At 56.0% G+C, this 15,235-nt stretch overlaps 2 protein-coding genes across 9 annotated transcripts in view; one reads left to right on the forward strand and one right to left on the reverse strand.

The window, feature by feature from the left end:
* SPTAN1 (spectrin alpha, non-erythrocytic 1) overlaps nucleotides 1-3,992 on the forward strand; it is an 81,235-nt gene extending 77,243 nt beyond the window's left edge. For all 8 annotated transcript variants that reach the window (XM_054521151.2, XM_063714064.1, XM_054521147.2 and 5 more), the window contains 6 exons: nucleotides 653-707; nucleotides 2,448-2,644; nucleotides 2,752-2,805; nucleotides 2,893-3,039; nucleotides 3,125-3,272; nucleotides 3,534-3,992. In XM_054521151.2, the coding sequence (XP_054377126.1) occupies nucleotides 653-707; nucleotides 2,448-2,644; nucleotides 2,752-2,805; nucleotides 2,893-3,039; nucleotides 3,125-3,272; nucleotides 3,534-3,659 (727 nt within the window). In that variant the 3' untranslated portion in view covers nucleotides 3,660-3,992. The remainder of the gene's footprint in view (nucleotides 1-652; nucleotides 708-2,447; nucleotides 2,645-2,751; nucleotides 2,806-2,892; nucleotides 3,040-3,124; nucleotides 3,273-3,533) is intronic.
* The window catches only part of DYNC2I2 (dynein 2 intermediate chain 2), a 43,232-nt gene continuing 31,979 nt past the window's right edge, over nucleotides 3,983-15,235 (reverse strand). Inside the window, 7 exon segments of the mRNA NM_001131776.1 lie at nucleotides 3,983-4,308; nucleotides 4,551-4,708; nucleotides 5,014-5,246; nucleotides 5,401-5,568; nucleotides 6,600-6,757; nucleotides 7,238-7,347; nucleotides 11,057-11,305. Coding sequence (NP_001125248.1) covers nucleotides 4,070-4,308; nucleotides 4,551-4,708; nucleotides 5,014-5,246; nucleotides 5,401-5,568; nucleotides 6,600-6,757; nucleotides 7,238-7,244 — 963 coding nt within the window. The 5' untranslated portion in view covers nucleotides 7,245-7,347; nucleotides 11,057-11,305 and the 3' untranslated portion in view covers nucleotides 3,983-4,069.

Below are 15,235 nucleotides of genomic sequence, written 5' to 3' on the forward strand. Positions count from 1 at the left end.
TAGAGAGGAGGCTTCCTCCCTGGCTGTGTCTAGAGGATGGAACCGGGATCTGGGGCTTAGTCACAGCCATCTTCCTCCTTTTGGCACAGTTGGTCATGATCTCCCAGCACTCCACTTGTGTCCTTTGTCTGCAGGGTTGTGCTCTCATTCCCCCTAGAATGGGGATCCCTCCTCAGGAACCTTGCCAGGACACTCCAGGGTTTCTGTGGGGAGGCTGTCAGGTTCTCAGCCTCCCCTCTGCCCTGAGGTCTCCTGTCTGTCAGGTGTCAGGGTGTCCCATCCGCCACATGGCTGCAGAGAGGATGCTCAGACAGGCCTGCAGCCGCCCTGCAGCCGCCCTGCACCTGCCCTGCACCCGTGGGGGAATTTAAACTCCATTCCTGAGTCATCCTGGCCTTGGGAGCAAGACAAGTGGGCTCAGCCCTGGCCCATGCCAAGGCAGCAGCTTCCCATCTCTAAAACGGGAGAAATGCTCCCTGCCCTCCCTGGATCCCTGGGGCCCATTAGGTAAAGATGGCCAATTGCAGTTAGGTTTGGTTTCCTTAAAAGGAATGTGAGGTTGCCAGGCATTGCTCTCTCTGAGAGAAGGTTCATTCTGAGCTCTCGGCCAGCTGGGAGCAGGCCCCTTTCCTCACTGTCCTTCCATGTTTAGGTCCTGTATGGTGGAAGAGTCGGGGACCCTCGAATCTCAGCTGGAAGCTACCAAAGTAAGTGCCCGTGGGGCTCTGGCCCAGCAGAGACCCTTCACCCAGCCACCCACCAGGGTACCCCTTCCCTTCCTGGCTTAAAGTCAGGAACCAGATGTGCTATTGTACCCTTTTCCCTTGGCCTAAAGCAGTCTAGGGCTCTTCACTATCTCTATCTCTCTTTCTCTTTTTTCTTTCTTTCTTCATGGAATCTCACTCTCTCGCCCAGGCTGGAGTGCAGTGGTGCGATATTGGCTCACTGCAACCTCCGCCTCCCAGGTTCAAGCAATTCTCCTGCCTCAGCCTCCCAAATAGCTGGACTACAGATGTGTGCCACCACATCTGGCTAATTTTTATTTTTAATTATCTTTTGAGATGGAGTTTCACTCTTGTTGCCCAGGCTGGAGTGCAATGGACATGGTCTCGGCTCGCTGCAACATCCACCTCCTGGGTTCAAGTGATCCTCCTGCCTCAACCTCCCAAGTAGCTGGGATTACAGGCATCCACCACCACACCTGGGTAATTTTTGTATTTTTAGTAGAGACAGGGTTTCACCATGTTGGCCAGGCAGGCTGGTCTCGAACTCCTGACCTCGGGTGATCTGCCCACCTCAGCCTCCCAAAGTGCTGGGATTACAAGCGTGAGCCACCACATCTGGCCTAATTTTTATATTTTTAGTAGAGACAGTGTTTTGCCATGTTGGCCAGGCCGGTCTGGAACTCCTGATCTTCAGTGATCTGTCCGCCTCGGCCTCCCAAAGTGCTGGGATTACAAGCGTGAGCCACCACTCTCGGCCGAGGGCTCTGGGGCTGGGTGTGGTGACTCAAGCCTGTAATCCCAGCACTTTGGGAAGCCGAGGCAGGTGGATTGCTTGAAGTCAGGAGTTCGAGACCAGCCTGGCCAACATGGGGAAACCCCATCTCTACTAAAAATACAAAATATTAGCTGGGTGTGGTGGCAGGAACCTGTAATCCCAGCTACTTGGGAGGCTGAGGCAGGAGAATCACTTGATTCTGGGATGCAGAGGTTGCAGTGACCCGAGATCAGGCCATTGCACTCCAGCCTGGGTGACAAGAGCGAAACTCCGTCTGAAAAAAATTATTTGGGCACGGTGGCCTACACCTGCTCAAAGTCCAGCATGGGCAATATAGCAAGACCTTGTTTTAAAAATAAGGCTGGGTGCAGTGGCTCATGCCTATAATCCCAGAACTTTGGGAGGCCAAGACAGGCAGATCACTTGAGCCTAGGAGTTCAAGACCAGCCTGGTCAATGCAGTGAAACTTCACCTCTACTAAAAATACAAAAATTAGGCGGGTGTGGTGATGGGCACCTGTAATTCCAGCTACTCAGGAGATAGAGGCAGGAGAATCGCTTGAACCCGGGAGGTTGCAGTGAGCCGAGATTGTGCCACTGCACTCTAGCCTAGGCGACAGTGAGACTCCATCTCAAAAAAAATTGAAAAATAAAAATCTTTGGCCACTGCTCCCTGGAGTCCTTGCCGTACTTGTCCTTGGTGTGCACTGCCCCCTGGCAGGTCTACCAGCTGCTTTGGAACCCTCACATTGAAAGTCTCTCCCTCTATTGAGGCGGTTGGGATTTCTTCAGCTTCACCCCATCCCACTATTCCTATTCTAGAATGTTCTTGTTTTACGAGGTCTCAGGCCAGGCCTGGAGCAGGAACCGGAGGGCAGTAAGTGGCTCCTGGGCTGGTGACTGAGCTGAGGGCCCCCGTCTGAGCACCTGTGCTCCCCACCCCTGCAGCGCAAGCACCAGGAAATCCGAGCCATGAGAAGTCAGCTCAAAAAGATTGAGGACCTGGGGGCCGCCATGGAGGAGGCCCTCATCCTGGACAACAAGTACACGGAGCACAGCACCGTGGGCCTGGCCCAGCAGTGGGACCAGCTGGACCAGCTGGGCATGCGCATGCAGCACAACCTGGAGCAGCAGATCCAGGCCAGGTACCCGGGAGGGCTGTGGGCCAGGCTCAGCCCAGAGTCGGGGGAGGAAAAGACATGGTCACCCGCTGTGTGGAGGGTCTGCTCCCTAATTTCTGTTTTTCTTCCAGGAACACAACAGGTGTGACTGAGGAGGCCCTCAAAGAATTCAGCATGATGTTTAAGTGAGTTCAGCCCTACTCGCCCTGGCTGGGTGGGGGGCGTTCGGCAGCAGGGCTGTGTGCTGAGCCGCCCTCGGCTTTGTGCTGCAGACACTTTGACAAGGACAAGTCTGGCAGGCTGAACCATCAGGAGTTCAAATCTTGCCTGCGCTCCCTGGGCTATGACCTGCCCATGGTGGAGGAAGGGGAACCTGACCCTGAGTTCGAGGCAATCCTGGACACGGTGGATCCGAACAGGTAAATTAAGGCCAAGTGCTGTGAGCCTCCACCCTGAGCACCCACCTGCCCTCCCTGCTGAGGCTCTTGCTTCTCCCCCTCCTAGAGATGGCCACGTCTCCCTGCAAGAATACATGGCTTTCATGATCAGCCGCGAAACTGAGAACGTCAAGTCCAGCGAGGAGATTGAGAGCGCCTTCCGGGCCCTCAGCTCAGAGGGAAAGCCTTACGTGACCAAGGAGGAGCTCTACCAGGTATGGGCCTCAGGAGGTGGATGAAGAGGTGTCCTTTGGAAAACTGAAGGCAAATCTGTGGCAGAGCTGAGTCTGGGGCAACAGGCCCTGTGCTGGGTATAGGAGTTTTCTCCCCATTTACAAATCAAACTCAGTATGGACAGAAGTCCTGGATCTGCTTGTAGAAGCAGCTCCGAGCCCCCAGCTTCCTGAGACCTGGGAGGTCGGGTTTGAAGTGGGTGCAGCTGGCTCAGGCACCAGGTGCCATCTCTTACCCCACAGAACCTGACCCGGGAACAAGCCGACTACTGCGTCTCCCACATGAAGCCCTACGTGGACGGCAAGGGCCGCGAGCTCCCCACCGCGTTCGACTACGTGGAGTTCACCCGCTCGCTTTTTGTGAACTGAGCCACTCCCTGGGTCACCCACCCCTCACTGCTTGCCCCGCGTCGCCTTGCTGCATGTCCGCTCCTCTGTGTGCTCTCACTTTCCACTGTAACCTTAAGCCTGCTTAGCTTGGAATAAGACTTAGTAGAAAATGGTGCTTCACTAACCCGCTTCCGGTCCAGTCACAATCAATCACCACGTCACTGTGGGGACCCAGATCTGTGTCTTGAAGCAGCTGCCCTCATTCCGACTTCAGAAAAATCAAAGCAGCTGGCTCCTCCCCTTGTTCTCTCTCCCGCCCTCCCCCAAATCTGTTTTCATGTAAAAGACAAATAAACGATGACTTCCCCCAAAGCTTTGCTCTTCTTCATTCAGCGTCAGAAACACAAGGCTCGGCACAGCGAAGGCTTGCACCCGCCTCCCAGGACCCCTCAGGTCGCCACCTCCGCTGCCAGGCGGTCCAGGTCCTCAGCTTCCCGGGGCCCTTGTTCCATGAACTCTGTGCTCAGTTGCCACACCTTCACTGTGCCCTGGGCATCGCCCGCAGCCAAGAGCTGAGTCTGCTGGCTGTTGAACTCCAGACAGTAGACAGGACTTTCATCCTGGGTTTGCTTGATCAAAACTGTGGGTTTCTGGGAGCTTTTCTGGAAATCAAACAGCTGCACGTCACCTGCAGAGAGAGACAGATACGTGGAGTAAGAGAAACTCTAGAGACCAACCACATGGCAGGAGGAGGCTAATGCCTGGGTTCAATCCTGTCGTGTGCAGCCACAGTCACTTTGAGTTGGGTTGCTGGAGGGAAGCCGTCCTTACCCCCATGTGTGGTCTCTCCCCAACCCAGAACCCCAGGTGCAAGCAGGGCCCAGACCACCCACCCCTTAAAGAGATCCAGGCCTAGCGGCCCCTTCTTACCTTCCCCAGAGGCAGCTGCAAAAACCAAGGGCCGCACTGGGGACCAGCGCACGGCAAACAGATACTTGAGGGAGAGCTGCAGCGAAGTCAAGGGAGGGGCCTGCAGCATGGAGTACAGGTGGACATGCCCGTCAGTCCCAGCGCTCAGGAAGAGATTCCTAGACAGGATGCAGGGGGCCAGGCAAGGGAATCGGTGCTGGGGTCTGGGTGGTGCTGGCCCCCAACACCAGACCCCTCCTGGGCTGCCAGGCTCATGAAGAGCCTCCTGGGTCCCTGAGCCTGGAGTTGGTCCTCTCATTAGAGAAGGGACAATGCCTGGGCCAACCACCAAAGACCTGAACACGGATCTCAGGGTGGGCAGAAGGCAAGCACTTGAAGCAGTTCGTCATGAGGCTTGGCAGGCTAGAGACCCGCAGGGCAGGGACACCCTGGCCCCACTGTGCCCCAGGCCTCCCCTACCTACCTGTGGAAGGGGGAACAGCTCACAGAGTAGATGGGACCGCCGTGGGGGGAGAAGGTAAACTGTGCTGGGGCCCGCAGGGGCACGGAGCTGGGCATCCGCGTGAGCGCTGCCTCTCCAGCTGCCAGGGAACACTTGAGCGGGAAGCCGCCTTCCGTGCCCAGAATGAACAGCCTAGGATCAAAGCTGGAGAAGGCCACTGCTGTGGCGCCCACCTCGGTCTCCCCGCGGGGATGCTGTGGAGAAATGGCAGCAGCAGGGTCAGAGCCACTGTCCCAACAGAGGCAGAGAACAGGAACGGAGGTCACAGCGAGTCAGGCCCGCTGCCACACCTTCCTGTCCCCAAGGCTCACCGGCGCAGGCCAGGGCAGTTTCCAGGTGCCCACGTACCTTCTTGAGCTTGGTGCTCCGTGGCAGCTGCTGCATGACCAGGGCAAAGCCCTCTGTGAGCTGCAGCTGGCCCGCCCCGATGCCCCGCCAGAGCAGCACCTTCCCGTCGGTGGCCACACTCAGCACCTGGAAGCGGTGGCTGTGCCCAGGCTCGGGCAGCCACACCACCTGAGTTGACAGCATGCAGGGCCAGGATGGAGACAAGGGACACCTGCCCAGGTGTCACGCTCCACCCCCACCCTCCCTCTCTTCCAGGAAAAAAAAGAATTCTCCGGGAGGCCCCAGAGCCAGGCTCACCCACCAGGGGGCAGGCCTGGAGGGTTCCCAGGGCCCTCTCCAGTCCCAGAATCCCAGCGCTGCCTGCAGAGGAGGCTGGGAATGGCCACAGGGCCCTGGGAGTGGCTCCTGAGGGGGGTGACTCACGCTGTGGGAGCTCCGAGAATGCAGGAGGCAGCTGTCCAACTGCCAACGCCCGGATGACCTTCCTAGGAGAGTGGGCGCCCTCTCCCCAGCTCTGCCTCAGGGCCCGTCCCACCCGGCAGCCCCTGCCCTGACCTGGGATACAGGGTCTGTGTGGGTGTCATCCGTCAGGCCTGTGCGCCACAGCAGCGGGTCCTCAAGACGGCTCAGGTCCCACACCAGCACCTCACCACTGTACAGCCCTCCTGCAGGGACAGTGGGCCTGGGCAGAGGCTCAGCCCCACCCCCAGCCTGACTTCCTGGCCAAACACCCACCCCAGCCCACCTACAGGGCCAGGCGGCAGAGCCACTTGGCCGGAAGTCATCCCCGCAGAGGGAGAGTCCTTGGCCGGAAGTCATCCCCGCAGAGGGAGAGTCCTAACCCCCAGCCCTCCTGCTGTACCCCAGGGAGCTTTGCCAGACACCCCTGCCCTGCGCCTGGCAGCTCCCTCCAGTGTTGCCTGCCCCCTACCACTGACAGCTTCCCAAGGGCACCTGCCTCTTCTGGCCTCTCCACAGCCCCCAGCCCTGGCCCGACCCTGGCCCCCTTCCAGACTCCTCCCCCGAGTTCCACCCCTCAGGGCTCACTGCAGACCTTCACCTGGGCTGCAGGCTGAGGGGGTCAGGGCCCGCCTTCCTGTCTCTGGGCCAAAGGGCCCATGGAAAGCTCCCTTGTGCCCTCTGCAGGGCGGGAAGCCGAGTCCTGAGAGGAGGGGAGGCGGACGCAGCAGGCAGCTCACCTGCGACGTGGGAGGGATGCGTGGGGTGGAAGGCCAGACACAGGACAGCGCTGGGGACCTCGACCACGGCCGACGGCTGCTGGGGACGCAGGCCTCGCCGATCCAGGTTCCAGGCACACACGAAGGACTTAAGCGTGCTCCAGTCCCCATGGTCCAGCCTGTGCAGGGACAGGCTTGAGCCGGCTGTGCCCCTGGGTGGGGCTCCTATCACCCACCCCTCCTCTCTCCCTACTAGCCCCGGACACACTCGCTGTGTCCTTGTCATCACCAGACACTACTCTGGGTATTGAAGTGGGCCCACGCTCCACTCTAGCACCCCAAGGGTGTGGCATTCTCTGGAAAACGGTCCCCAGGCACCAAGGACGCTCCATGCCATGCAGGATGGGGAAGCAGCTGGTGGAGTGGGCGAGGCAGGCAGGCCCAGGGCCGCCAGGCAGGGGGGAGGGTGGTCCTGGCACTCAGCCCCACTGCCTGCTCTTCTGCCACTTGTTGTCAACCCTGCCCAGGAAGCCTTGAGAAGAGACTCCCAGGATGGCTGAGCTCTTAGAACCAACCCTTCCCTGCGCAGCTACAGAGACAAGGCCCAAGGAGGGTCCTGGGGTGGTGCGCTGCCCCTCACCCGCCCCGCTGCCACTCACCGGCCATAGGCACAGGCCACCACGGAGCCAGTGGAGTTCCAGGAGATGCTGGTCACATGCAGACCCTGCGCTTGGGCTGGTGGGTAGCCCAGGGTATACAGACAAGACACCTGCAGAGACACCCCCAACCCTGAGTCCCAAAGCCACCAGCAGGGGGCCTCGTGACTGCCTAACCAAACCCCACCTAGGCCAGGCCACCCTTGGCCCTAGAGACCCTCAAGTCCATCAGCCAGGCCTAGAGGAAAATGTGGCGCGTTCATCCCCACATCTGCCCCAGCAGGATGCTTCCAGAAGCCCAGAAGGCATGGCCTGAGAAGCAAGGCCGACCAGGCTCCCGCCCAGAGTGGTGGCTGCCCTCACAGGCACACTCCACAGTTTCCAAGCCTCAGGGGCTGCAGCAGGAAGGTGGGGATGGTTGCCCAGCAGCATAAAAGTGCCCAACGCAGCCAAGTACAAGGCGTCAAGCAAACCACCCGACATCACGTGGTGCTACACGCACATGATTTTTTGTTGGTGGTGCTGGTGAGTTGGTTGGTTTTCTTTTTTGAGACAGAGCCTCACTCTGTGGCCCAGGCTGGAGTGCAATGGTACAATCTCCACTCACTGCAAATGCCACCTCCTGGGTTCAAGTGATCCTCATGCCTCAGCCTCCCAAGTAGCTGGGATTACAGGCATGCGCCACCACACCTGGCTAATTTTTGTATTTTTATCAGAGATGGGGTTTCACCATGTTGCCCAGGCTAGTCTCAAACTCCTGACCTCAGGTGATCCACCCGCCTCGGTCTCCCAAAGTGCTGAGATGACAGGCATGAGCCGCTGTGCCTGGCTGCACACAATTTTTTGTCAAGCTCTGGCATCTTGCTTTCAGCCCCACAGCCGGCCACAGCCACGTGTGAGGAGGCTGACGACCAGCCTAGCCAGGGGTAGGCACCAGCTGCCCAGGAAGTGGTGTGTGCCAGGAATCCAAACAGCCTCTCAGATCCTCTGACGTTTCAGATCTGTTGACCTCATGATTCTACATAAAGAAACTATCGACTGAGGGCCGGGCACGATGGCTCACACCTGTAATCTCAGCACTTTGGGAGGCTGAGGCAGGAGGATAGCTTGAGCTCAGGAGTTCAAGACCAGTGTAGGCAAGACGGTGAAACCCCGTCTCTACCAAAAATACAAAAATTAGCTGGGCATGGGGGTCAGACAGAGCCTGTAATCCCAGCTACTCAGGAAGTTGAGGTGGGAGGATCACTTGAACCCAGGAGACAGAGGTTGCACTGCTGCTCTCCAGCCTAAGCAACAGAGCAAGACCATCTCAAAAAAAAAAAAAAAAAAAAGAGGCCAGGCCTGGTGGCTCACGCCTGTAATCCCAGCACTTTGGGAGGCGGAGGGGGGTGGATCACAAGGTCTGGAGTTCAAGACCATCCTCGCCAACATGGTGAAACCCCGTCTCTACTAAAAATACAAAAAATGAGCTGGGTGTGGTGGCACGTGCCTGTGGTCCCCGCTACTCGGGAGGCTGAGGCAGCAGAATAGCTTGAACCCGGGAGGCAGAGGTTGCTGTGAGCCCAGATCGCGCCATTGCACTCCAGCCTGGCGACAGAGTGACACTCCATCTCAAAAAAAAAAAAAAAAAAATTCATTTTGTGAAAAAATAAAAAAGAAACTATTCACTGGAAAGACTCCACACTCCACAAAGAGCTCCACAGCCACACCCCGTGCACTGCTGCAGCATGTGCAAGAGGTGCCTCTGCTGTGGAGAACAAGCTGGCAGCAGATCAGAACCAGCAACTCCACTCCTAGGTTTAGACCCAAGAGAAATGAAAACTCATGTCCACATGGACACCTGTACACCAATGTCCACAGGAGCATGACCCACTCTAGCCAAAAAGGGGAACAGCCCAAATGTCCATCAGCTGATGAGTGGGTAAATGAACGTGGTCTGTCGATGCAATACTATGCAGCTGTAAAAAGGAACGCAGCACCAATCCAAGCCGCAACACGCATGAACTATTATTTTCAAACAAAGCTATACAGTGGGCTAGGAGGTGGAAGGAAGCTCTTACAGGCCTTGTAATGTTCACTTTCTTGATCTGGGTTTTGGTTCAAGAAATGTTTATACTTTGTAAAAAATCATCTCAGGAGGCTGAGGCAGGAGCATCTCTTGAGCCCACTTGAACTACAGCCTGGGCAACATAGGAAGACCCTAACTCTAAAAAAATTTTTTTGGCCAGGCGCAGTGGCTCACGCCTGTAATCACAGCACTTTGGGAGGCCGAGGCAGGCGGATCACCCGAGGTCAGGAATTCGAGACCAGCCTGACCAACATGGTGAAATCTGTCTCTACCAAAAACACAAAATTAGCCGGGCGTGGTGGTGGGTGCCTGTAATCCTAGCTGCTCAGGAGGCTGAGACAGGAGAATCGCTTGGACCCAGGAGGCAGAGGTTGCAGTGAGCCAAGATCGTGCCACTGCACTCCAGGCTGGGTGACAGAGCGAGACTCCATCTCAAAAAAATTAAAAAAAAAAAAAAAGAAAAAGACAAAAGCTCCCTCATCTCAAACCCAATGCTGTCTGCCCAACTGGCCATCAGCATTTACAGGGTCATGACTCTGGACTGTACCTGGAAGGCAGATGACCCAGAGCATGGTAGTGAAACCAGAGAAACTGGGGTTCAAGTTCTGGCTCAGCCAGGGTATAGCTGTGTGGACCTGGACAAGTCACTTAGCCTCTCTCAGCCTCATCTATAAACTGAAGATTATAATAGCACTACCTCATAGAGTTAGTTTTTTTTTTTTTGTCTTTTTTTTGAGATGGAGTCTTGCTCTGTCGCCCAGGCAGGAGTGCAGTGGCGCAGTCTCAGCTCACTGCAACCTCCATCTCCCAGGTTAAAGCGATTTCTTCTGCCTCAGCCTCCCGAGTAGCTGGAACTACAGGTGTGTGCCACCACACCTGGCTAATTTTTGTATTTTTAGTAGAGAGGGGGTTTCACTATGTTGGCCAGGCTGGTCTTGAACTCCTGACCTCAGGTGATCTGCCCACCTTGGCCTCCCAAAGTGCTGGGATTACAGGCGTGAGCCACCGCGCCCGGCCTCGTACAGTTGTTTTGAGGAGTGAAGAAGATACCACAGGAGACATTCTTTCATTCTTTTTTTTTTTTTTTTTGAGATGGAGTCTCGCTCTGTCGCCCAGGCTGGAGTGCAGTGGCGCGACCTCGGCTCACTGCAAGCTTCGCCTCCCGGGCTCACACCATTCTCCTGCCTCAGCCTCCCGAGTAGCTGGGACTATAGGCACCTGCCACTACGCCCAGATAATTTTTTTTTGTATTTTTAGTAGAGACGGGGTTTCACCGTGTTAGCCAGGATGGTCTTGATCCCCTGACCTCATGATCTGCCCACCTCAGCCTCCCAAAGTGCTGGGATTACAGGCGTGAGGCACGGCACCTGGCCAAGAAGGCATTCTTAAACCGTGCCTGGCCCAAAGAAGGCCCTCACTGCACCGTACATGGGGAGGCAGGGCAGCCGGGCTGCCCAGGCTCTCGCCTGCCTCCACTGCTCACCCGCTCAGTTTCACTCTGGACGTTACTTCCACATAGGGTGTCCATCTCCCTAACTGTAAAGTGGACAGAACAATACCGACCTCAAGGTCAGCAGTGAAGGCTCACTGACTTATTCTTAGGGAACGTAGCGCAATACCAGTCAGGACATTAGAGCCTGGTGATTGCCGGCTGTGATGACGACTGGCATGGCTGTTATTTGTGGGAAGGAAAACAAGGGGAGACAGAAGTGGGGCAGGGGCTCGACCCGAGGCTGCACCAGCCCATCCCCTACCATCTGCTGCTGCTCGGTCCAGTTCACCTCGAAGCCATCAAACGCGTGGCTCTGCCAGTTCTTGTTCAGCTCTCGGATGACCATGGCCTCCACTCTCCGAAGAAAGGCTGCGAGCCGGGGTATGTCGTACCAGGACGGGGGCTGCACGCTGACAGGCACGGGGGCCTCCGTCTGCACCTGGGCATCCACATGATTCCTGGCCTGGGCGGATGCGTTGGCAGTGGCAATGCTGGCCGTCTGGCAACTTTTCTGGGGGGAGGGTGAAAATGAGTGTCACCACCCAGCTGTCCCGCATAGCCCCCGCCCAGCCCCCTGCCTGCCCCTCCTGCTTGACCCCCTCCTTGCTGCTGTGGGTCTCAGGCTAGGGGCCTCTCTCAGTGACGTCTTGGTTGGAGATGGCCCCTTGATTCTCCTATGTCCCACAATCAATGAGTGCCAGCCAATCGGAGCACTGTGTCCCTACCTCAGCCACAGTGACCAATTCAGAGCTGGCCAAGTGACCCACACAGGCCAGTGAGACCCTGCCCCAAGACTTTTGGTACAATTCGGAGGAGTCAGAGGGCTCCATTTCTGAAGACACAGAGGGCAGGCAGAACCACATCGGCTCACAGCAGCACCCTGGCAGACACATGGTCTGATGCCCACGAACACCCCAGCTTCACACCACCAGGCCCTCCCTCAGCGGGCAGCCCTCCCAGCACCCGGGTGAGCAACAGCAGCTTCAGCATCCACTATGAGCTGCTAGGTGGGAGGCAGAGCACCGCCCCCAGAGGCCTTGCTCTCCACCCTGCCACCACGCCTACTATTCCTGGTCCCCTGCTTAGCTGTACCTGGCACAGGTACAAACATCAGAACAGGGAAGGAGAGGCCAGTCTCCCTTTCTTACAGACATGCCCAATCTTCACCAAACGAAGGCTCTCTGGGCGGAAGCAATCATGGTGATTGCTGCTATCTGTGAGGGGCTCTCCTCGGGTGGCTGCTCAAGGGACAATGACAAGGCCCTGGACTGCCACACTCCCTCCTTCCCATCTCATGCAGGATTCGAGCTGGGCCAGGAGGTAAGCCCGGAGGAAGGAAGGGGGCCGGACTCACCAGGACAGTTGTCTTCTGAACACACAGGCCTCAGCACTGGTACCCACCCTCACCTCCACAGGCCACTCAGTTCTCTCTGCTTGTCTGTGTCCTACTGAACCGCAAGCCCCCCAGCATAAGACTCTGTCTGATCTTTGTATCCCCAGCACTTTGCATGGTAATTGGTACAAAGCAGATGTTCATTTATACACATACACACACACATACGCCGGGCACAGTGGCTCACGCCTGTAATCCTAGCATTTTGGGAGTCTGAGGCAGGCGGATCACAAGATCAGGAGATCAAGACCATCCTGGCTAACACGGTGAAACCCGATCTGTACTAAAAATACAAAAAATCAGCTGGGCATAGTGGCGAGCACCTGTAGTCCCAGCTACTCGGGAGGCTGAGGCAGGAGAATGGCATGAACCCAGGAGGTGGAGCTTGCAGTGAGCCTAGATCGCGCCACTACACTCCAGTCTGGGCGACAGGGCGAGACTCTGTCTCAAAAAAAAAAAAAATTAGCCGGGTGTGGTGGCGCGTGCCTGTAATCCTAGCTACTCAGGAGGCTGAGGCAGAAGAACTGCTTGAACCTGGGAGGTGGAGGTTGCACTGAGCCGAGATCATGCCACTGCACTCCAGCCTGGCCTATGGAGGGAGACTGTCTCCAAAAAAAAAAAAAAAAAATTACTTATTGAGGCCAGGCGCAGTGGCTCGCGCCTGTAATCCCAGCACTTTGGGAGGCCGAGGCGGGTGGATCACAAGGTCAGGAGATTGAGACCATCCTGGCTAATACGGTGAAACCCCATCTCTACTAAAAATACAAAAAAATTAGCCGGGCATGGTCGTGGGTGCCTGTAGTCCCAGCTACTCGGGAAGGCTGAGGCAGGATAATGGCGTGAACCTGGGAGGCAGAGCTTACAGTGAGCCGAGATCGCGCCACTGCACTCCAGCCTGGGTGACAGAGCGAGACTCCATTTCAAAAAAAAAATTACTTACTGAGCATCTACTTGCCAGGCATTGTCTGGGTAATGAGGACACAGCAGAAAAGAAAATGTGCAAGATTCTTGTGCCCCAGGCGCTTACACAGGGGTGGGGAGAGATGAATAAACAAGAAAAAAACACCAAATCCACACAGCACTGAGCACATGCAGAGGCACGAGAATGGAAGGAAACAGCCAGGGAGGCTGTCTGGATGGGACGGCGAGGGTGGCCTCTTAGGGAGGTGGCATTTGAGCTGAGATGTGAAGGACATGAAGGAGCCGGCCAAGTGGAAAGCTTCAGGAAGGAGTGTCGTGGGCCAGAATAAAATGTTGTGGAGGAAAATCCCCTGAGCACAGTGGCTCACGCCTGTAATTCCAGCACTTTGGGAGGCTGAGGCAAGAGGATCACTTGAGTCTAGGAGTTTGAGACCAGCCTAGGCAACAGAGAGAAACTCTGTACCTACAAAACAATTAAAAATTTGCCAGAAGCCAGGTGCAGTGGCTCATGCCTGTAATCCCAGCACTTTGGGAGACCGAGGCGGGTGGATCACGAGGTCAGGAGTTCAAGACCGGCCTGGCCAAGATGGTGAAACCCCGTCTCTACTAAAAATACAAAAAAATTAGCCAGGCGCAGTGGCAGGCACCTGTAATCCCAATTACTCAGGAGGCTGAGGCAGGAGAATCGCTTGAACTTGGGAGGCGGAGGTTGCAGTGAGCTGAGATCGTGCCACTGTACTCCAGCCTGGGTGACAGAGTGAGACTCCATCTCAAAAAAAAAAAAACAAACTTGCCAGGCATGACGGCGCATCCTGTAGTCCCCAGCTACTCAGAAGGCTAAAGTGGGAAGATTGCTTGAGCCCAGGAAGTGGAGGCTACAGTGAGCCATTGAGTGTGCCACTGCACTCCAGCCTGGGCAAGAGAGCAAGTAAAGCCCAAGAGGACGTGTTGGACTCTGGAAATCATGGAAAGAAGGGAATCCAGGGTGACCCTGGTATCTGCACTGAGAATCCGTGGACGGGGCGTCCCCAGATGTGAGGTCACACCCAGGCAGAGAACACAGGGCAGTTCTGTGGGGCCTGCTTTGGACTCAGATGCCTCAGCCACCCACAGGGAGGCACCAAGTATTCCCGGGGGAGGTCACGAAGCTCTGGAGAGTTTCTGACCAGACATGTGACTTGAAGCCACAGAGCTGGAGGAGGCTGCTGAGGGACTACACACACCAAGGAATGAATGAATGGGCCAGGGGATCAGAAAGTGCATGTGCCGAGCCAAGATGCAAGGGGACTAAGGCAGAATCTCAAACTCCATGGAAGCCACAATTCTGATGACAGTGCCAGTTAGTAAGAGCTCACTTCCAGGCACTGTGCCAAAAACTTCACCCACATCACCTTTCTTCCTCACAACCACCCTATGAAGTAAATCCTATCTTCATATTAATGTTGGCACTGAGGCACAGAGAAACTGAGTAACTCACCCAAGGTCACACAGCAAAAGGTGATCGACTTGAACCCAGGCGGCCTTTTTTTTTTTTTTTTTGAGACAGGGTCCCACTCTGTTGCCCAGGCTGGAGTACAATGGAGTGGTCATAGCTCATTGCAATCTACCTCTGCCTCTTGGGCTCAGGCAATCCTCCCACCTCAGCCTTCTAAGTAGCTGGGACTACAAGTACACAACCACACCTGGCTGATTTTTTAAAAGAATTGTTTTATAGAGACAGGGTCTCACTATATTACCTAGGCTTATCTCCAACTCCTGGGCTCAAGTGATCATCCCTCCTCGGCCTCCCAAAGTCCTGGGATTACAGGCGTGAGCCACCGCGCCTGTCCAACCTGACTTGCCACTAGATTGTCTGACCTCACGACAGTAACCTGCATCTCAGCCACGGTGCTCTCCCGAACACGTGCGAAGCTGGGCCGCACCACATGTCACTGCGCTCTGCTTCATATGCTTTGCAGATACAGCACTTTTCACAAACTGAAGGATCACAGCACCCCTGCACTGCGCAAGCCTATCGGGCCATTTTCCCTACAGCATGCGCTTAGTTCATGCTTCTGCCACATTTTGGCAATTCTCACAATATTTCAAATTTATTCATTCTATCTGTTATACTGATTTGTGATCAGT

This window comes from Pongo abelii, chromosome 13, assembly GCF_028885655.2.
Source record: "Pongo abelii isolate AG06213 chromosome 13, NHGRI_mPonAbe1-v2.0_pri, whole genome shotgun sequence".
Lineage (NCBI taxonomy): Eukaryota > Metazoa > Chordata > Mammalia > Primates > Hominidae > Pongo > Pongo abelii.